The 24,006-nt window shown below is 39.9% G+C and overlaps 1 protein-coding gene across 2 annotated transcripts in view; it reads right to left on the bottom strand.

Moving 5' to 3' along the window:
• Dnah5 (dynein, axonemal, heavy chain 5) overlaps positions 1–24,006 on the bottom strand; it is a 317,192-nt gene that overhangs the window by 10,893 nt on the left and 282,293 nt on the right. For both annotated transcript variants that reach the window (XM_006520014.2, NM_133365.3), the window contains exons 70-78: positions 22,905–23,054; positions 16,826–17,071; positions 15,944–16,163; positions 12,665–12,870; positions 11,800–12,003; positions 9,620–9,835; positions 7,740–7,952; positions 2,453–2,605; positions 1,803–2,034 (exon numbers count right to left, since the gene is read on the bottom strand). In XM_006520014.2, the coding sequence (XP_006520077.1) occupies positions 1,803–2,034; positions 2,453–2,605; positions 7,740–7,952; positions 9,620–9,835; positions 11,800–12,003; positions 12,665–12,870; positions 15,944–16,163; positions 16,826–17,071; positions 22,905–23,054 (1,840 nt within the window). The remainder of the gene's footprint in view (positions 1–1,802; positions 2,035–2,452; positions 2,606–7,739; positions 7,953–9,619; positions 9,836–11,799; positions 12,004–12,664; positions 12,871–15,943; positions 16,164–16,825; positions 17,072–22,904; positions 23,055–24,006) is intronic.

Raw genomic sequence — 24,006 nt, 5'->3', positions numbered from 1 at the left:
GGGCCCCCATTGGAGAAGCTAAAGAAAGTACCCAAGGAGCTGAAGGGGTCTGCAACCCTATAGGTGGAACAACAATATGAACTAACCAGTATCCCCAGAGCTCCTGTCTCTAGCTGCATATGTAGCAGAAGATAGCCTAGCCTGCCATCATTGGGAAGAGAGACCCGTTGGTCTGGCACACTCATTCCTGTCCACACCTCAGAATGAGTCTGTCTAACCTAAGCTCTCGCTCATGCTTGTTTCCCTTCCGTCTTCTAGGCATTCTGAAAACACCTATATCATAATGTTTTTCCAATTATATTTTAGCATTAGTTTTTATTGATTTTGTTCACTAGACTATGTGTCCTTGTGGGCAGTAACTGGTTCATAATTACCTTTGTCTACTAGCATGTATGGCTGTAGCTGATGTATGTTAAACAAGTAGTAAGTGTTTGCCTGGAAATATTTAGGAGCTGCAGAGAAAGCTAAGCACTTGCTCTCCTTGCAGACCATGATTTCTTTCCTAGCACACACATGGCAATTTACAACCAGTTGTAGGGCACCGAGATCCCTCTTCTGGCTTCTATAGATATCAAGCATGCGTGCAATGTGCAATACATACATAAAGACAGAACACTCATGCACATAAATAAGTATTTTAAAAGTAGATAAATATTTAATCCTGGTCTAGTGTCATCTGAGAGTCTGAGAGGATAGACTTGGGAGGCTGAAACAAGATGATTGCAAGTTCCAGATCCACCTTTACCTTGTACGTAGGAGACCCTGGATCCAACACACACACACACACACACACACACACACACACACACACACACACAAAGAAAAATGTGGTTCATAACCTTTTCTTTTCTCCCTGAGCCAAGTTTCCTAGTGTGCTACTTATCCATGGGATAAGAATACCATCAACCTTTAAAGATATGTTATCTCTTCCTTTACATATTCAAAGAAAAATGGACTCATATCATTAAATCACTTCTTCCTGGGGAGCCATCATCGTGCCTGTCTCTAGAGCTTATAGCTCATGCTTACAAAGGAACCCAGTTCCTGGGAGGGAATAGGATAGAGAGTAGCCAGAAGGTAGCTTGACGGGTACAACAAAGGCTTCAAAAAATGGGAAGCCACAGTGGGAAACACTCGATGTGTTTTTAGATTTCTAAAAAAGAACTTTGATAATGTAAAGTAAGTGAGTGCTTTCTCAAAATAGTACTATATCTATTGGACAAGTTAGGTACAGGGCACTTTACATTTAGCTATATGATTAGGCCAAATAGCTCCAGACACCCATGTATATTTCACATCCTGAGTCAAACCCACAAACTAGTAGCATTACACTTCTTGGTGAGCCCTGTGTATTAATTAATTAATTAACTAATTAATTAAAAACCAACAACAAACAAACCTGTATCACTTGCCTTACTCCCTCCTCCTTACTCCCTCCTCCTGTCCATTCCTCAATACCAGGCCAGGTCCAACAGCTCAGGATGCTCAGTTCCTATTCTTTTTGTACCACAGTTATCTTATACTTCTTCACTCCATGCATTTCTTTCTGATCTCATTGGTGGAACTGTATCTATCATGCAATCTGCTTTACCAGGCAGACAAGAATCTACTGTTGTCTGAATAATAGCACCCAAGAAAAAGTGTGGAGATCAGTAGGTATTCATTAAGCATAGGTATGAATATGGAGCTGGTTTATATAGTGAAGTCTCTATTGCCTGATAGCAAAATAATGAGACTATGTATTTATAACATCAGTCAACCCTGTCATCCCAACCTCTTTTTGAAGATACAAGACAACTTACTATTGTTTTCTGCAAAAATCCTTATGACAGGCATCAGCTCAAAAAGCACTTTGGGTTTGGATTCAATGAGTTTCATGTTCCTTTTGTCCCAGCCAGCACCCTCAAGATATAAGCCATAGACGTAGACCCCTTCTGTAGGAGGAGCAGAAATGTCGTCCTTCATAAATTTGGTGACTTCATTGCAAAGAACCATATTGTCCAAAGCCCATCCTTTGTTGGCTCGAGTTATTTCCTATTCAAGTGAGCAAAAAGACACAGGGAATATTTACAAGCATTTCTTAATAGGAAGAGCAAAATGAAGATGAAGTTATTCCAAATGACCTTCATTCAAAGGAACTAGGGTAGTATTTAAAGAATTTAAAAGATTCTCTCATTTAAAAAAAAAATTCTCATGTCCTAATTCAACCATTTGTACTTTAAAGGGGGAAACTATAAAATCAAATCAACATAGAAATAAATAAATAAGAAGAAATAAATGCTTGCAGCCTGTGAATAAGTAGCTATATTTATCATCACAACAAGGTAACTGCTAGAACCAAACAAAGGTAGTCATTCCTTGTCTTATTATATTTTTTTAAACTATCAGGAAATAAGGGAAGGTTGTAGAGAAAAATCACAGTAGCACAACTAGCCACAGTCAGAGCTATTACCTGTCGCATCGCAGTTAAGAATCCCTGCGGGTTAAAGAAACCTGTCATCCAAAAGCAGTGGGGTCTGCCATTGGAAACCCAGGAGGTGAACTGGCAGTTTCTTTCTAGAAGTTCAGTAAACCAGAAGCCCAGGGTACTAGACACCCATGATGCCTGAAACACATAACATTAAAACAATCCTTCAATAGAGGTTTGATTCCCTGTAAACTGTGTTCACTCGGAAAAAAATCAAACAAGCAACAACTTCATTGTTTCAATGCAAATGTCCTTCCCATCCGTCTTGAATTTCCACTGAGCTCTGAGGAATAAACTTTTCAGGTTATTCTTTCTCCTTCACATTAATGATGCGAAGATAAGTTAATGATGCAAATTCACAGAGCTGTGAAAGATGACACTACGGCCACCCTCCACCTGTGGATATATTCACCACCAATTCTGAAGAATTCAAAAACATCTGTGGAATAAAATGTAACAGACTTCCATCATGATCAGGCTCCAGTTTCAATAGATGGTATATAAGACAAGATTTTTATTTGTATAAGTGAACTCATGGCATCATCAAGATAGGTAAACACTTTAAAATGCACTCTGTGTGCAATGCATCACAGAAGCCATTCTCTGTTTATCTTAACGAGGTAAACAACAGTTGTTCCCCTGAGTGTGTGTCTCATTAAGGCACAGAAAGGGAGGCCTTGCTTCCTTTACCACCCGCAATTCATTTGTGCCCACCACTTCTAACTTTCTCCCCAAATTCACTTGAGTCATTTCCTTTATGACAACGGGCATGGATGTCATTAAGGCGGCAGGAGCAGCACCGTGGGGAAGAATCTGCAAATCATAGGTTATAACATTTCACCATAATTGCAACATTTTCAGTAGGAATGAATGTTGTAATCAACCTGGGTAGGTATCCCACTTGAATTTCAAATATCATTACAATTAATTTGCCTATATTTCAAGAGTCTCTGCAATTCCGCAGACTGATAGTAACATTAATAGAAGAAAAACTGCATAAAATGATCATAATTTAAGAATTAGGTAGCTCATTCTATCCTACCTTTATAGGTATGTTAGGTAAAAAAAAAGGGGGGAGGGGGCTAAAATCACATTCAGTCAAGGGAATGTTATAGGAGAGGCTGCTGCCTGCAAAGACTTGGTCAGCTCTAGAGCTTCTCTGGGGCTGGCAGGGCTGAGTGAGAAAGCTTAGAGGGAACAAATGTGCAAGGCCAGTCACTTGGAAGGTTCAACACCTGTTGGGAGTGAGAATGAGAAATTTAAGAGGGAAATGCTCCAGGCTTTGCACTGAATTTGTGAAAGCTGAGAAAGAAGGAAAGGAGCTCTGGTTAATGCTGATTCCGTGTTCCTAGATCATATGACTCAAGAGATGCACAGTGACATTGTCAAATAATGTGAAGAACACACAAGAAATCCTAGTTACCACCCATTGGTCAAGATCTGGGGAAAGATATGTGAGGCTCAACATGGATAAGCCTTGTGAATGGGAGGTGTGTGTGTGTGTGTGTGTGTGTGTGTGTGTGTGTGTGTGTGTGTGTGATTGTACAGGTATGCCTATACCCATGTATGCACTTTCAGAAACCCAAGAAGGAAACTAGGGTGTCTTGGTCTATGACTCTCTGCTCTCCAACTTCCTCCTCAACAGGCTCCCTTGCTGAACTGGGAGCATCCTGATGTCTCTCAGGATCTGTCTGGCTACATCCCCCAGTGTTGAGGTTACAGGCATATGAAGCCATGGACGATTTTTAACATGAGTGCTGGAGGTTTGAATTCAGGTCCTCATGGTTGTTTAGCAAACATGGAGATGGTAGTGGCATTATGCTGTGATGGTGCTGGTGGGAGAACCAGCGGTCATCAGTGATGGTCCAGTCTTGATAGTAATAGCCACAAGCACTTACGTGGTACTGGCCACAAGCCACAAAACCCTGTGAGCACTTTGAATCTGTCCATTTAATTCTCACAGAACTGCTAGAAATGACATACAGTCATTTCCAGATTACACATATGTAAAGGAAATTGACATACAACAAGCCAACAAACTTATACCAGGTGAGAAATTATCTAAAAACAGATATTCTAGCCCAGAATCCACATTCACAGATGCATATATTTTTATAGTCATTTACCAATAGCATCCGCATCCATAAGAATGATTCATTTAGCATAATACTCTTTCAACTCATGATCATCTCAGCCCTAAGCAGCCTCCAGAGCATACCTCTTTATTCTACTACTTACATGGTCATCCTCCATATACAGTCACCATCAAACACTGTCTTGGTAGAAATGTGCTTTCTATACTCCTGAAATTTCCTTATTGCCTAAGAGCTTCTTCCATATAACTCTCCTGATACTACTCCATCCTTACTCTCATACTAACAAAGCAAAAGAACTGATTTGGCTGGAGAGTGTATCAAACCTAGGTTATCGAACAACTCATGTGTTTCTTATGCTTTCTGGACTCCCAAGAGGTTAGGTTGGGTCCATGGCTTAAAATACTGATTCAAGGACTACGAGAGGAAGATATGCGGCCTGACCAGAACATCTACACCTAGTCTTCCTTGCCCAACTCATCTGCTCTCTGCTATGATAGATTCAGAGTCCATATGTCCCAGGGAGTGCAGCATTCAAAAGGCAGAGTCTCCATTAGGTTCTCACAGGGTAATTTGGTGGAGCAAAGGGCCCACTCAAACCCTAAGACCAAAGTGGACAACTGCTGATATAGCAGCATCTCCTAAAATATCTGAAAATATGTTTTAGTGTGTCATATATAGGCAGCATCTTTTAGGAGCATCAGTGCCCTTTCAGGGAATATACAGATTCTTATTAGTGAGCCTAGCTCTTTCTGTCTCATTAGGACTAAACTATCTGTAGGAAACACAGTTTGCTCAGTAGGTTTTAGAGGAAAAGTTGCAGACTGCAATGCAGTTTGTAAATCAACCTGTCTAATCTTAGGCTCTATTCTAAGAAACTCTCTTGCCAGCAAATATCATACATCTTCTCGAACAGTGGCCTTTTCAGCAAATGTTCTACAATCTTGCTACTCTGCATTGACCTCTTTTGTGAAACCAGGTAGAAAAGAAAAAAGCTAAATGTTTAATCTCCAAAATCTGATCTATACTATCCTCAAAACTCTCTTTTCCACATTCTATTCTCTAACCATAACCTGCCATTTAAAGAATCTTTGCAATGTGAGGTGATGATGCTCACCCCTAGAGTTATGGACTATCTAGCAAAAACCTCAGTACCACCCATGAGAAACCCTATTTCAAGTTCATGGTCAGAGGAGTCCAATAGATCCCCAAAACAATATAAGCTAAGCCTTTGCATTTGGGTGTCTCCCAGAATTCAAACATAAGGCTTTATGGCTGAAGACATAAAGTAATTTTGATGCAGGACTTGAAGTAATGGATCAGAACCTGATCTGGAAGCTTTGGTTCTGGAGACTCACTCCTGTACAAACCGCCAAGGGCAGGGTAACATTCAGGAGCCCTACTCAGATGTAAGACCTATGTACCACAACAATGACTGAACTGACATTTCTAGGATGGTGAAATAGTGGCCTATCCATCTTGTGGGTAACCAACAGCTGCCTAATTGAATTTAAGGCCTGATCAACAGGAAGAAAATCACTTGTGATACTACAAAGTCAGCAAGCTTACCTGGAGAGGACAGATACCTGTAAAGGAAACCTAGTGATGCCACAATATAAATTTCTAAAACAATATAACTGCACTGTAAATACCTACTCTTATACCCAGGGATGAGCTTATCCCTCTAAAAGAAGTTTGTTCTTTGCAGGAAAAAAAAAAAAAAGACCATTACAGAAAGCCATAGCTGATCAAAATGCAGAAGACAGAAAGTCGTGGGATGCTCATTCCCATTTAGTGCATCCACAACACAATTCCTGCATCTAAGGCTCTGAGAGCATCAGAGAAGATTGGAGTAGAAAGACTGGAAGAGACAAGAGGATCAGGAAGCCTGCCGTAAGGTTGTGCCTTCTAGCTATGACAGGGAAGCTGTATCATCAAGTCTCAACACTATGGTAGCCTAAACAAGACCTGCACAATCTCATCAACAGTTCAACATGCATGAAGAGATCTCATGTGGCTCCCCTCCTGGATAAAGAGCTGTAAGTGATTAACAACTGCTGAGAGAAAGAGAGTAAGTCCTTACAAGAGATGAGCCCCTGATTGGTTATGTAATACCTAGTGATCAACCCTGGAAACATATATATTAGGCAACACTGCCAGACCCAGCAGATTGGATTTTTATAGTTATCCATTCATATGTATATGTGATACCAGTGGCTAAAGAAGAGGTAAATCAGGAAACAGGGTATGGATGCATGGGAAGAGCGGAAGGGAAGAGTATGAACGAGCATGATGTAATTATATTTTAATTAATTTTTAAAATAATAAATAAGGGAAGAGATGGAGCAGTGATTAATAGCACTTGCTGCTCTTACAAAGAACCTGGGTTCAATTTCTAGTACCCACATTTTGTCAGAGACCATCCCGTGAGAAAGTGATCCCTTCACAATCTCCTTAACAAGTCAAAGGGCCTTGTACTAGGAGCTGGTTATCACCCCCTTCCTCCCTATTCCTTTCTTGGTACCTGAGGCTGTAAAGCTGAATTACAGTCCCCTCTTCCCTATCTCTTCCCAAGTTCCCATGACATCCAAGGACATGAGCTGTGCCTGAGCCCAGCTTGACTCCCAAGGCTGCTGAGGAGGATCAAGGCTCCTGAGATAAGATGCAAAGTGCCTGCTGCTTGGCGCCTGACTTCAGCCCCCACGTCAGCAGTCGTCCTTTCCCTTGTTCTTTGTATAACTCTCCCTCAACCCCTCCCCTATTTTCCACGATGTATGCTTTATAAGGAAAGCACCTCAGCTTAATAAACGAGACCTTGATAGGTTCAATCTACTTGGTCCTCCGACTCTCTTTCTTTTCCTCCCATTTCCTTCCAGGTTCGTGGTCCCCCTCGCACCCACGAATAACTGAATCCCGCGGGACGGGATAACATTTGGTGGCTTACAACTGCCTGTAACTCCAGTTAAAAGGGATCTAATGCCCTACTGTGACTCTGTGGGCACTTGTATGTATGTGAACCACATATTTACACTTCAGCACACATATCCAAAAAAGCTAAATGATTTTAAAAGGAATTTTGAAGACAGGAGAATCACCACTAAACATCACTAAGTGTAAGAACCATGAAACTCTTTGGAACAGTTATAGCCACTCACAAAGTAAGAGAGGACTGTACTGACCTTTTTCCACCGAGCAGGGATTCTGGCATCAAACATGCAATCCAGAGCATCTCTTAGATTTTCACTCATGATAATGGTGCCATCAACAGCTAGTTTCAGCTCAGTCAGGGTGCTACGGACAAGGCTGAGTACCCTCTGCATCCTGTCAATCTCCTGCCTGAGGAAAATGTTCATGGGCTGGAATGGTCCCATCTTCTGCAATCTCTCCTTCACCTTCCATGGAGACATTCAAAGTACACAACAGGAATTAGATTGCTACTATGATAGTATAGGATTGTGCCTGGGGTGTCTAAATAAGCCCTGCTTTTTACAATGCCATAAATAATATGGTTTTAGGTTTTTTAATATGCAAAATAAAAAAGATGATATAAGAAAACAAGTATCTTTTATAAGACCAGCCCAATTTTTTTAGAGCATGGGTGAAAGAACAGGGAGCCATTAATTCAAAGAAGCATGCAAAATGTATATAGCTACAAGCACTTTATCAAATGAACCTACTGAGAATTATTTATTCCCTGCCAATATGACACATATGTAAGTATATGCAGGGAGCATGCATATAGTTACAAACACTCTGCTGGTTGTATCAGATAACTAGGCATCCATTTTTAATGCACTCTGCTTTCCTCCATCAGCACATATACCTATTCATTGTTTTCTATTTTGCAGGTATGTATTGAGAAACTTCTGTATAGCAGATAGTGTGTTAGGCTGGACTATTTTATGCTGGAGTGGTTCTAACAAATTCTGCAAAAAAAAAAAAAAAAAAAAAAGTCTTCAAAATCTAGTTACCGTGTTCTGTTACATAATTATTCTATTTTAGATATTTTAATTGCTTCATAAATATTTTAACCTCTAGTAGATGCAATGATCTCTCTTCCAACACTGTAATGAAAAGGCCTTATGAAAGCTGATAACAGTATTGATTTTCTCAGAGCGAGTGATCAGAGATTCTTCCAGGGAAATTATTCTCTTGACAAGGAGCCCTTGAGCTCAGTATCAGTAGACAAAATTGTCTGCTTGGTAGGAACAACAGGATGTGGAAGCCATTTGTGTGTTGTTAGGAGCTGTGTCATGAGTTTCTTAGACCATATGGAAAATAAGTCACAGTTTTATCAAAGATTTATAAACCATATCACAGTAAATTTTCTCAAAACATGCATTAAATGCTAAAACATTAACTTTTGTAATGCTTAGAAGCTATTTGTATACTAAAAGGATCAATTTTCAAAGTTAGTTAAATGAAAAGCCAGCAGAGTAGTGATGTTGGAAAATGCAGCCTCTGCAATTGACAGAGGAGCAGGCCAGCCATCACCCTAAGTGGTCAGAGATTTGTTTTATAGGTTTTGTTTTGCCTGTGTTTGTTTGCTTTCTTAATTTTTTTTTTAATTTTTATTGGGGGTGATTACAAGGGTAAAGAACAGATATGGAAAGACTAGGAAATGAGTCGTGTTGGGGGGTGCATGATGTGAAATTCCCAAAGAGTCGATAAAAATATTCATGTATAAAAAATGTAGCCTCCATGCAGTTAAGAAAGCCTGCATTGTAAGCTGTGCACTAAGACACACACACACACACACACACACACACACACTCAAACAATACACATACAAACATGTACACATGATAACTGGTCCTTCACTCTGACAATACAGTGCTTTCATCTAAACCATGGCATTATCAAGTACCTCAAAGAAGGCTCTACAATCCAGTTAGACAAATACCAGTTAGTAATAAGCAGAGATTCAAGTCAGTTTCTCCATGGCTTTTCTTTGGTGGCTTGCCTGGGATCTCCTTTGGTTCTCACATTTTGTCCTACTTCCTTACCCCTCAATCCCTCATAGACAGCCAAGACTGAAATGTGGATATCGTGGACTCACTTCAAAAGGACTATAATCTTCTGGAAGCTTCTCTAGCATATCATCAGCCAGGCGGGCCACCACAGCCTCCCGTGTCTCGTCCCCTCCACCGGAGCTGTCCTTGGGCTGGATGCCCAGGATAGTGTCCAGCACATCCTTGGCCAGCTTGCTCTGGTAAGTAATGTCAGCATTGGGGTGGAGCCCAAACACCTCTGGGCTGTCATAGGCAGGCAAGCTCTGAACAACAACAACAACAACATATATACATACATATACATATACATATACATATACATATACATATTAAACATACATTGCTAGCATGTACATCAATTAAACTATGGAGTAAGAAGAATAAATTTTTTTAACTAAGATAACCATTCACCTTATATCTCACTTGTGACTGGCTATGAACCCCAAAACCCTAATAACTTATCCACATAATCAAAAGGAAAACTTGTAACATGAAGAAACACAAAATAGAGTGAAGCAAACTTTTAACTGAGGACCCCACTTTCTGATATGACATGTGAGATGAGAAGGGAATTTTTTGACTAGTCTAATTAAATTCATTTAAAATAAAATTTGTATAATGAATGGCTATTGTGTTGCTACAAGTAGCAGAAAATGAGAGTTTTTCGGATATGTAGATCAAATAAGACTGAGGACAGAAACTGTTCTGTCCTGGGAAGAAAAATAGAGACAGAGAAAAGGGAAATATTCAAAACATAAGCGGGAAATAGAGTGATGGAGACTGAGACATAGCTGGAGCAGAACAATCAAGCAGGGAGTTTCTGCAGCCACTGGGAAAGAGAAAATGTACCTACAAACTGACAGATATTTCCAGGTGTGAATCTCACCCTTAACTTTATTATCCTATCACTAGTCTCCTTCGCTACCTCTGACTTATGTTATTCCTTTCACAAACCTTCTTATGAGCAACCTCAGTCTCATTGTGAAATGAAGTTTATATTTAGAAACACAGGTACAGGCATCCTTACATTTATAATGTGTCTGACACTTCTCTGTTCGTTGCTAATGATTTAAAGACACACACTACAGGAAGGCAAATCTTATTTGTTGATTTGAATTAATAAAAGCACAGTGGTGGTAATATATGATAAACTCATTACATTTATATATCAAAGCCCATGAATATGCTGATAAATGCATCCCTTTGGGGTGCTAGGCTTTAGTTTGCACAGAAATAAATCTGAAACAGAGACCAAAGCAACTGCTAAATCATGATCTAATACATTCAAGGTACTGAGATGGGATGCAGATACCTTCAACATTAGATATTCTTCCCTTACATATTCCTGGCTGGCCTATCAAAATATACATTACTCCATGTTAGAGCAGCACTCCTCAGGCAGAGACAATTTTTCCACCAAGGGTCACTTGGCAACACCTAGAGACACTTACTGACAAAGGGGATCTGCAAGCATTTAGTAGACAGAGGCACAGGCCATGCAAGACATCCTACAATGCTCAAGAGAGAGTAACCTGGCTGCAAATGCCAAAGCTACTGGAGTTAGGAAATTCTGTCTTAAAGAGGACAGGTTCAAGGATGCTGTACTACACACAGCCTTAGGCCTGGATTAAGGGTAAGTGTCAAGGATTAACCACCTGGGTTAAATGTAGAATAGACTGAGTCCAGAATCTTCCCTTGCTTTACAGGTATAATAGCTAAAGTCCCATAAACAGAGAACCCCACATGACTTATGCAAAATCCCCTCGCAACATCTGCCCAATCTGTCATCTCACCAAAGAAAATGCACCTCCAGGCCATTAAAGCATAAGGAATATGCAAAAGAAGTTCACACCGGTCTCATTCTCAGAGCAAAGCTAAGCATGATAATCAAGAGGTTATAAAAATATAAGCAGAAGCCTTTGTTTATTCCATCATTACAATTAATTATAAATTCAGTAGGGCCGAGCAGTGGTGGCGCACACCTTTAATCCCAGCACTTAGGAGGCAGAGACCTGCAGATTTCTGAGTTCGAGGCCAGCCTGTTCTACAGAATGAGTTCCAGGACAACCAGAACTACATAGAGAAACCCTGTCTCAAAAAAACCAAAATAAATAAGTAAGTAAGTAAATAAATAAATAAAACCAGTAGGAACTGTGTAAATAAATTTTGTAAGGGTTAAAGAGCTGCAAAGATTTGTTCGAGAGTTAAGATACTGAAGCAAGCAAACCTGGATGTACTGAAGATAGCCATCCACTGTACTGCATTTTGGAATGTTGTATCCTTGGTAAAAGGTGAAATCTGGTCCAAACATGTTTTCACTGAACCAAACCTTTGCAAATGTGTTCAGCAACCTCTTATCGTAGTCATCAGTGACTCTGCCTCCATACTGAATCTCTCCTATCATGTAGCGGACAGTGGTCCAGGATACACCCTGCGAGCACAGAAAAATCACACATCATTGTGTGTTCACCATCAATGCCTGTTATACAGTCATTCCTCTTCAGTGATTTCAAGATACAGTGCAAAAAAAAATATATATATATATATATCAAGCAAGCCGAAGTAAAGGCTTCCTCCAAGATCACGTTCATTACTTCAAGTAGGTTCTTGTGAGCAATTCGTGTGTTCACACTTCAGTGGTTTAAAGTTTATTTTAATCATTTGTTTCTATTTTTAAATAATGTCTGTGCATATGTCTTGATTGCAGGATGTACATGTATGAGTGCAGGTACTGGAGGAGACCAGGAAAGGGTATATTCTTCTGGAGCTAGAGGTTACCTTTTGAAAATACTTAGACAGAAAAATAAATCAAAGATCATCTAAACTCTTGAGTTTTAGAGCTTTCTTCTCTGTCACCCCAAACCCCATCCCTGCCACTGGTCCTTAAAACTGTGTGAAGTAAATTGATAATAAATATAATTCCTTTTATATTCCTAAAATCAAGAAGCAATCGAGACCCAGGTGGACATGCCTTAAAAAAAAAGACTCTACAAGCTTATCACACCCTCATATTGATTTGCCCCCATTGTGTGAAGCTGGACGCATCTGTGTTCAGTACACATCATGGTGTGAAGGAGTGGGCAGAACGATACCTTCTTGACATCCATATCATCTAGGTGATTTTGAATGAACTGCACCGTGGCATTGAAGTCTGCTTGGTTAAATTCGTAAGGGATATTCCACCCCAGAGGACCGAACTTGCGCCGCTCCTGGACAGTGGAGTGTAGGAAGGCCACCGCATATAGCATGGGCTTCCACTGGGCCCCCACACTCACATCCAGTAGGTCCTGGCTCACACCTGTCGTGGTCAGAGAACAACATAGTCATCTCGTATGCACTTTCATTTGTTACTCTCTTTGTAAGAAACAAGTCACAGTTATCTTGCACAACTGTTCTTCCATGTATGTGGTAATTATCACTTGAATGTGGGCTGTCTAAAAATCATTTATCTTGGAAGCATCTCATAAAAGCCTAGGTCATGGGGAAGACTTGATAACATATGACAAGTTCTTACCAATACAACAGGACAGTGCAAAGACAAAATAGAGATAAAAGGAAAATGGCTATAAAGTGAATGCTATTATTATCATTATGAATTAATATTAACTAAACTAATACCTGAGATATATACTAGGAGTGCACACTTAATTTAAAATTAGTTAAAATAATTTATGCAAAAGTTTGTTTCATAGAATTGAAGACACAGAAATGAACCCACACACCTATGGTCACTTGATATTTGACAAGGGAGCTAAAACCATCCAGTGAAAAAAAGACAGCATTTTCAACAAATGGTACTGGCACAACTGACAGTTATCATGTAGAAGAATGCAAATTGATCCATTCCTATCTCCTTGCACTAAGGACAAATCTAAGTGGATTAAAGAACTCCACATTAAACCATAGACACTGAAACTTATAGAGGAGAAAGTAGGGAAAAGCCTTGAAGATATGGATACAGGGGGAAAATTCCTGAATAGAAGAGCAATGGAGTGTACTGTAAGATCGAGAATCAACAAATGGGACCTCAGAAAATTGCAAAGCTTCTGCAAAGCAAAAGACACCATCAATAAGACAAGAAGGCCACCAACAGACTGGGAAAGGATCTTTACCTATCCTAAATCAGATAGGGGACTAATATCCAATATATATAAAGAACTCAAGAAGGTGGACTCCAGAAAATCAAATAACCCTATTAAAAAATGGGGCTCAGAGCTAAGAAGAACAAAGACCAAGAATTCTCACCTGAGGAATACTGAATGGCTGAGAAGCACCTGAAAAAATGTTCAACATCCTTAATCATCAGGGAAATGCAAATCAAAACAACCCTGATATTCCACCTCACACCAGTCAGAATGGCTAAGATGAAAAATTCAGGTGACAGCAGATGCTGGCGAGGATGTGGAGAAAGAGGAACACTCCTCCATTGTTGGTGGGATTGCAAGCTTGTACAACCACTCTGGAAATCAGTCTGGCGGTTCCTCAGAAAAGTGGACATAGTACTACCGGAGGATCCCACAATACCTCTCCTGGGCATATATCCAGAAGATGTTCCAACCGGTAAGAAGGACACATAATCCACTATATTCATAGCAGCCTTATTTATAATAGCCAGAAGCTGGAAAGAACCCAGATGCCCCTCAACAGAGGATTGGATACAGAAAATATGGTACATTTGCACAATGGAGTACTACTCAGCTATTAAAAAGAATGAATTTATGAAATTCCTAGTCAAATGGATGGACCTGGAAGGCATCATCCTTCATCCTGAGTGAGGTAACCCAATCACAAAAGAACTCACACAATATGTACTCACTGATAAGTGGATATTAGCCCAGAAATTTAGAATACCCAAGATATAAGATACAATTTGCTAAACACATGAAACTCAAGAAGAAAGAAGATCAAAGTCTGGACACTTTGCCCCTTCTTAGAATTGGGAACAAAACACCCATGGAAGGAGTTACAGAGACAAAGTTTGGAGCTGAGACGAAAGGATGGACCATCTAGAGACTGCCATACCCGGGGATCCATCCCAGTCCAAAGGCTGACACCATTGCATACACTAGCAAGATTTTGCTGAAAGGACCCTGATATAGCTGTCTCTTGTGAGACTATGGCGGGGCCTAACAAACACAGAAGTGGATGCTCACAGTCAGCTATCGGATGGATCACAGGGCCCCCAATGGAGGAGCTAGAGAAAGTAACCAAGGAGCTAAAGGGATCTGCAACCCTATAGGTGGAACAACAATATGAACTAACCAGTACTCCCTGGAGCTCGTGTCTCTAGCTGCATATGTATCAGAAGATAACCTAGTTGGCCATCAGTGGAAAGAGAGGCCCATTGGTCGTGCAAACATTATGCCTCAGTACAGGGGAACACCATGGCCAAGAAGTGGAAGTGGGTGGGTGGGGGAGTGGGTGGGGTAGTGTGTGTGGGACTTTTTGGGATAGCATTGGAAATGTAAATGAAATAAATACCTAATAAAAAATGAAAAAAAATAAAATAAAAGTTTGTTTCAATTTAAGTACATGCCCCAAATAATTATTAAACATTATTACATTATATTATGCACAGTGATTTCTATTGCTATTATCTTTCAAGATTTATTATCCCATTATCTTTTAGATTGACAAGATTTGACTCTTAGTAGCAACTCCCTTAAGCATATCTGTAGTTTTTAATTGGAATATAATCATATTGTTATTATCATTGTTGTTGCTATTATTATTAAACATTTCCCACCAATTTAATCCTCCTAGATAGCTTTTATTGACACTACTATGTAACTCCTGATTCTCCTCCCTGAGCCTGCCACATGGTCCACATTCCAGCATTGTCTGATTCTTAACTTATCTGATGCTGTGACATGGACCAGGCCACACTTTTAACTCAGACCTTCCTTTAGGAAAAGGCTGTACCACTACATTAATTCATGTGTGGAGTAGAGACCACAAACAAGGAAGCTGTCAACATATAATGTTATAACAGAAAGGTCAGTGTGTGGCACAGGCACAGTAGTAAAATATTGAAAAATTACAGATAAAAATGACTTAATTCATGTCATTTGGCTCTCTATCGGGTAAAGGAAGAATACTATTTGCTCAATCTGCTTTTATAGTTTCTTTTTTTTAAGATTTATTTACTTATTTATTTTATGTATATGAGTGTACTGTAGCTGTCTTCAGACACACCAGAAGAGAGCATCAGTGAGCACAGATAACTGTGAGCCACCATGTCATTGCTAGGAATTGAACTCAGGACCTTTAGAAGAGCAGTCAGTGCTCTTAACCGCTGAGCCATCTACCTAGCCCTTATAGTTTCTTTAAGAAAACAGTATGTGTGTACTCAGAAGCATCCCTCAGCTTACCACCATATGTCCTTCTCAGTCCCGCCCGGAGGCCCTGAGGTGGCTCATTGGCAAACTTGATGGACATCTGAAGGAGAGTGATGGGGAACTGCTTGTGAACCTCGGTGGTGATCCACAGGCGGAAAGTGTCATGCACAGTCTCCGTTTCTGTAACTACGTCCATTAGCTCATCCAGGAAGTCAAGTCCCAGGTGGCAGTTCTGTAGAAGTACCCATCCTCCCTAAGAAATACCAGCAATGGGTGAAAGTTAGGCTACTTTCCTCTACCTGGAGATTTCAGTACAATGTTGTTTAAAAATGAAATCATTGAATTTTAAAACAGAAGCGTAGTGACCACTTTAAATTAATCTAGGCCAACTCTAAGAGTTCAATAATCCTTCCTTGAGATCCACAATGCATTTGTAAGTATTGTTGCATACATTTGTCTCAAAGCGCACTGCCATGCCAGTAGACGTAACGATTCTTTAGAATGGCCTGGCAATACCCAAAGTCAAAAACAGAGAGAGGTAATACAACTTACAAGTAATGCTGAGCTCAGCAGTTTAAGGTATGAACCAAAGATAAAGACAGTGATGCAGTATTGACAGTTGTTCACTCCCTTCTAGATTCTCAGAATAATGGTAACCAGATATATACCCTCTAGAATATGACAGAAACTTCTACTTGAATCTAATTACTTTCAAAACAAGAACCTTAAAATGGTAACTTAATTTTTGTTATTCTACAAGTGTTAAGGAGATTCTTTACATAGAGCAATCCAGTCAAATTTGGGGATTATGAAATAATTCCCAATTATATAATCTATGAGATTTAAATAACGATCATCTACAGCATCCATAACACAATCTCAAGGTATATTTTGGATCTAGACATTCAGCCTTACATTTGCCATGGTCTGGTGCAACAGCTTCCTCGCATGGACCTCCTGGCCCTGGCCCATGGACACATAGCGTGTTTCTATTTTTAGTCTCTTTCCCAAAGCAATGATGGAATCTGTGGGGTCGGAGCCCATGGACAGGAGGCAGATGAGTGGTGTCCGTGGGTCAGATTCCTCCCATGTCTTTTCCAAGTCCAGGATAACTCCCTCTGCATAGTTTTCTCCCATGGAGTCCATGATGTACTTGCGAGCCTGCCAAAAGTAGTACAAAATCAGCAAAAGCTCCTTCATGTATTGCAATAAAGTGTGGCTTCTGCAGACTCGCTCAAGGATATCCATCTGAACTGCCACAGAAACAGGATGGAGGCTTCTTTTTCTGGTGTTTGTTTGTTGTTTAATTATATTTCAATGCTATACTCACAGATGCTATGCTATTTGCTAGGCAAAATCATATAGTTAGAACGTCAGGCTCTGAGCTGAATGACCCTTAGTCCCATTTTAACATACTACTGTTTCCTTATCTGCACAAAAGTTTTGGAAACTTTATTATGTAGGATGTTATCCCTAATTGCACATAGTTCAATAGTATAATTCTTGAAATATAAGGAGTATTTACAAAATAGATAATCTTTAAAGGACTATTTATTATGCTTATGAGATAGTGAATTAATTAATTTGTTTATTCATTTTTAAAAGATTTACTTGATAATCTGTTCATAATTTCCATCATCCCTTTCCATGGTTGGGAGGGTATGTGTGTGTATGTGTGTGCGTGCGCGTGTGTGTGATTCTGTCTTTCTGCTATTAATCTTGTTCGAAATTTTAATGAAATCCTTAAATAAGACCAATATTTAACTTCATTTACTCCATAAGAAATTCCTGGTATTCTTTTTCTAAAAAGTCAAAGAGTAATTTTTTCAAATACCAAATAGTGTGCAACCCTTAGTCCCTATCCTCGCCCTCACAATAACTAAGTTGTTCCTCTCAAAATAAATACTATCCTCCCATTCCATCGTCTTCTCACAACTCAAGTTTGTAACATCCACATGTTCCCACAGGGAGATTCCCCAGATCAGTCTTTCTCACATAACAAGACGAACCCAACTCTTAGCACATTAACTTAACCTCCCTAGGAGGCACTGATGAGCCTGCTCAATCCCAGAGGACTGCACAGGGAGCTTGCCTTGCTCTGAGGCTTCAGAGAGACCTAAGCTGTGAAGATAACAAGTATGAATGGTGACCAGCTTCCCAGGGTAAGCTCAGAGACCTGGGCTGCAAAGTCATTCTGAGAATGAAGTCCAAGGTGTTAATGATGAGAGGGGAGTTATGGAAACTAAACTCAGGATACTTTCAGATCAAAGATGGCCTAATAAGCCTACCAGCTCCTAGGTGCAGGTCATGACAAGGGAGCCTAGTGACCTTTGAAGACATCTGGCATATTTGTAAGAGCAGAGATGAGTGCCAGCTGAGACAATACAGCTGAATATCCAGAATGTTCTACTTTGGGATTTTTCCTTCTGGATAACTTTATCCCTCACACGATAAACTGATATATGGTGTGAAATATTCATCTTCTGCACATGGGAAACAGACAATAGGTTCACATTCCCCAAACTCACAGATGATCGTTGAGAAAGCATTGGACCACTGGACTATGGATCCTCTCCCCCAGCATCTCAGTTCCCACCCTGTCCTATTACAAAACATAATGCCCAGCTTACCACCAATGCAAGGTTTAAAACATGCTGATTTGGTATAATGCACAGTCTTCTTGCCTTGAAAACTATCACTAAATTATGTTGGGAAGACACAGCTTGCCTAGCTTTTTAGGGGGCTGTGAAATTTCTTGTCAGAGCCCTGCTTTGCTAGCTAGACCAGTAGTGATGAAATGACCAGTCAGGGCTTGTGCCTGTCGGTCCTAAAAATGATCACCCATTCAGACCTTTCTCCCTTTCTGCCATGCACTCTGGTCGAGTCAGCTTGACAGGCCGAGAGGCTTGGAAGCTACTCAGGAGGCAAAGAGTTTCACGGAAACTCCCCTCCTGGAGTCTGGCGTTCTCTTTAACCCATACATTAATATTCCATTCCCGCATTAGTCTGTTGTATGGATCCACGTGCTCTCTTTTAGTATTATCTTATTATAAGTGCCTTTTAAGATTGAATTCTGACATAGCTAAGCTTTCACCAGTGTTCCAACGTCCTAGAAAGTCCTTGAGCTAACCATGGGCTTAGAATTCAGTAAGAATGTTGCCTATTCAGTGACATTCAGAATTGCCTCTGGTATTACACTATCACTTTGAATAAAAGCTAGGTCACTGCCCTTCACAGGAATTTACCATCTTCTAGGAAGAAGGAAGTTTGAGACTAAAGAGGAACCAGAATAGATACTTAGAACTATAGATAGCTGAGTTACACCCATACACACATATTTACAATGGCTAAGGGAAAGGTGGACTATACAATAAACTAAAATAGGAACTATGGCAAGGGCACGAAGCCCTTTACCCTGGCTTCTAAGATTAAGTGAATCTTAGGTGGAGCTCTTGTTGATCCCAGTTATTAACCATGAATTCTATCCCAGGTGGTTCCTGTTAGACCTTCTGTGTTTGTATTCCTCTGTTTTGTGTAAGAATCCAGTAACCTCTTTGTACCTTGCTGGTGTGTCATCCAACTTCCTTATTTTCTTCTGTATAAAAGGTTTGATGCTCAATTTGACAAACTACATTCAGATTCTACACAACCTCTCCTGTGTGCATCTGTCTGTCATTCATCTGACACTTTGCCCACCTGCCCCAGAGACCCGTTCCACGCAGACAAAGGGATCCAGAGGGTCTGCGGCACCTTTGCAGATTTTAGTAGTTGAAAGATGTTCTGAAGATATGACATTCCATCCAGTTCAGTTTGAGAGATAACATACCATAATATCTATCACAATGTGTTCTAAATGGGCACGATCCAGTGTGAGAGTCTCTAACTTTATTCTAAATGCCCACATCTTTTTCTGCATCCTTCTGCCAAGTATTTTTAAAGTTTGCTTATCATGCCCAATGATATCATCAAAAATATATTCTGTGTATACACTTGGGGACACTAAAGAGCTGCAGTCAGGAAGTAATTCAAAGACTGGGCATTCCACAGTTGCAGTTGCTGCCCAACCACAGAGACCTGCCATCACTGCAGCTCTTTATAGTGTGCTTCACATATACTCAATGCTCAAATGTTTTCTATTTTAAGCTAATGGGGTACTCAATACCCCCAAAACCTCCACACAAATCCACATGGACCCAATACACTGCCATACAAGCCAATACAATTCAGTCGGGGTCAAATGGCAAATCGCTGAAGCTTTTTGGGTATATGGTCTCTGTTGCAATTATTTAACCCATCTGTTGTACCACAAAAGCACCTTGATATAATACATAAACAAAAAAGACATGACTTTGTTCCAGTAACTTCACAGCCTGACTTGAATGATCTACAATGTGCACATGTAATAAAATCCTATAAATTTATACAATCATTTGATAATTAAGATGGAATAAAATTTTAAAGCATCACACTGTGATTTGATTGCTGCATAATTTTTACATCATGAAATATCTTCTTATTATTTTCTGGCATTAATAATATGTAAGTTATGTTTAGTTCACAAGCTATCTGAGGCACATTGATCAATTTTGTTCAGGAGGCCCAGACATCATTTTTATAACTCCTTGATAAAGAAAGCTATTTTACTTAGAGTGGAAATCGTGATGGATTTTTTTAAAATAAAATTCTTGTTCCTAGGAAAGAGAGATATTTTTGGAATCACAGTCATAGTTTCTGATTGGCTTCAAATTCAGAGGCTGCAGTTCATTGTGTGTTGTAAGCCTCGAAGACAAAACTATATGTCTGAGGAAGAACAAATATCTTTACCTCTATATCTTCAGTCTAACATACAAGTCATCACATTGGACAAAGAGGCATAACTGAGTCTCCCTGTGCCCATAAATCCCCATCTTACAAAAAATATAAAACTTGGTTTGCCACCTCTTTCTTTGCCTAAGGATATGTGTCAGATGGTCCCTACAGAGCAGTGACAGAATGACCCTGCCTTTGGGACTTATACTTCACCTCAGAATTAGACATAGAATGACCAAGCAATAGTGAATAAACCACATCCCTGAGAGGATAGCAACAACAAAACCAATTAATATCTCAGAAATACACCAGAGCACACATCCTAACAAAGGAACATTTAAGCAAAGTGCAGAGGCAAAAGAAAGTCATTCGTGCAGTGAACACATGTGCAGGAATTTTGGAGCAAACAAGAATTAGTTGTCTCATGTGCATGGAGGACATCCAGTATAATTTGTGTAAGTGACGATTTGGTGTGGGCCAGCCCGGCTCCTGCACAGTCTGCCAACCCATAAAACCTTAACACCTCACTGGCACGAGTAAATATCCAGGCTACATTTTCCACAGGTGACTCCATCCAAGTCCAAAGAACATTTTGTTCCATCTGGTCTCAATTTAACAGGCTCAAGTTTGGAATAAGTGCAGGGAAATGAACTCAGAAGCTACCTCATATGGACTGACCTTCCTTTGTGGCATGTTTTTTAGACATCACTGTGTATATAGAATTAGAAACCTTCTAACAGTGTGGTATTCTTGTAGCCAACCCACCTGACATCCCCTGCTGTGGAGCATCATAGCAGACAAAATGAAGAGCATCATTTGTAACCTTATACTGCTGATAGGGAATGGGGACCAAGTGTATGCACTTTGTAGAACTTATCTAGTAATAAATTTTAAAAGGACTCACAAAGATACAAATTCCAAAGGGTATAACTTACTTCCAGAGGACCATGTAGATTTTATTTAGGAATTGAATGTTTTTGTAAGGGCTATGGGAATTTACTGGAGAACTTGGAAAGCTGATAATGGAATGTCCTCACCATTTATTTTTAAAAGGATGCATCAGAGTTGGCGAGAAGGTACAAAGTGTGAATAAATAGCAAAGAAGCCACACTGGTGGCCGACCTGAGGATGGCAAAGCCTTACAAAGATGGAGACATTACAGAACCATCTCAGGCTTTCAGTTTAACTTTGACACTAAATGGTTTCTGGGGGAAAAGAGAAGGGAGGTAACCAGCTATACCTGTACCTCTTCTCCCATACTGCCTTTAAAAAGGCAACTATTCAACCATTCATTAAGCCAGAGTGAAAATAATAAAGTTGAAAGGGGATAGTGTCACAGGGCGATCTCAGTGCCTTACGTGGCCAAACTTGTTTTCCTTTTCTTAGTAAGTCTTTGGATCTAACTGTTCTTATGATCCGTGGTACCTGAGTGGAGTTGGGGGTAGTTACCTTGTTCATTCTGTAACACTCCCTACAGGCACTAAGGTGAATACAGAGTCCCGCAGGTTTTACTCTATGATTGCTTTATGACAGCCATTAGGAAGTCTACCTGTGCTGAATTCTAAAGATTTAACTTCGGAAACAAGACCTGTGCCTTTTTAGTGGGTGAATGCCTGTGGCGTAAGACCAGGATATAAATAGTCTTGGAGAAGATGAAGCTTTGGGGAGAAGGATTCACATTTCAGCCATGTGCAGAATTCAGTTTTAGGGCAGCCTGATTCCTCTCACCTAGAGCTGTGGCGTTATCTAGGGATGAGCCGTGTCTGTCCTGCTAGATGGCTCTCTCGCTGCTCCCGTGGTTTTTCTTTCTCACACAAAAGCTGATTTACAGCTAGGAAAGTAGAGCAGCTATATCATTTCTGGGTTATTATAAAATGATACATGAGAATAATACATTACGTTTATGTTATTCATACATGCCAAGCTCAGAATCATGATTTTTCTCATTTGCTTTTGTTTTACCACCAGGACCAAAGGGGTTTAATAAATCACTTAGAGAAGTGTGCACCTCGGAACTTCATTTGCTGTTTGCATCTCCATTTATCACATTTGTCTCACTAGAAAATTGCTTAGAAGCCCACAAGGAAATTCTGGTTGATAATCACATTCAAAATACTTCTTTAAGTTTAAAGGAAAATTCTCCTTCAGAACCTTCTCTGTTGTTTCCTTTTAATACTTCCTTTACCTGGGCAATGGTTCTGTCGGGACACCAGGACCTAATCAGAAGGAGGCGTCTGAAGCAGTCGAGAGATTTATCGTAGGCATTTGGAAGCGGCTCCTCTTCTGGGTTTTCTTTATCAAACCAAACTCTCCACATCTTTTCATTCCTTGATATCTGAAAACACCATGGGTTGGGAAGCGTGTCATGTCACACAAAACTCTTTCAGTGAATTTTCATGGGCATTTTCGATCAAACTTTCTAGGCATGTGTAAACTCTATACTGTCCCTATTTTTAAGCTTTATATCCTAAGAACAAAATGTCTGATTACATAAGATCGCAGACCACTTATTCCCAAATCAGTCTAGGTCTAGGTGAGCCCCAGTCTACAGCTGCCAAGGGAGGAAGCGTCCTGAAATGCTTGACTTCACCTCTGCCTTCACAGTAATAAATCTACAAGGAAAGAAAAATCAATGGAGCCTCATTTTCATTATCTCGAGGAAATCTTATTTGCTCCATAAAATCCTCTTACAACCAGGCCTCACCCATTCATGTTTCCTCATTTCCTAGGACCACTTTTGACACAAAGGAAGATACTTAATACATATTTGTTATTGCATAAACAGATTTGGGATCAATATTCTATCGATCTAAAGTAATCTGAGATACTACATTTAATATCATTATCACACAGATGATCAGAGACCTACTCCTTGCAGGCAATTGGCAAAGCACATGGAGCATCACCCTCTGGAATCTAGATACCAATAGGACACCAGCCTTACAGAGGCAAGAACATCAAAAGCTTCAAACAAACAAATAACATCTATAAATTAACAAAATCTTTTATCTTCTGAAAATCCACTTAACGAAAGCCTCAAGGCTTGCTAGTTTAATCAAAGAAAGAATTTCTTGGGTTTTACATTTAGAAATTTTCATATAAGAATAAAAATTTAATTTGTTTCATGATGTATGAAAGAAATATCCTGTTGTGCGATGGGGCAGGATTTCTGACATGACACACTCTCTAAAAGGTAGCAATGTCTGACCAGAATGATCAAGGACTGATACCTGGGTATATTCTTATAGAGTACTAGAGCACATTAATAACTCCAAAAATGAGTTATT

The sequence above is a fragment of the Mus musculus genome, chromosome 15, assembly GCF_000001635.26.
Source record: "Mus musculus strain C57BL/6J chromosome 15, GRCm38.p6 C57BL/6J".
Taxonomy (NCBI): Eukaryota; Metazoa; Chordata; class Mammalia; order Rodentia; family Muridae; genus Mus; species Mus musculus.
Note: the sequence above shows the minus strand (reverse complement) of the source record. Positions and strands in the feature narration are given on the sequence as shown.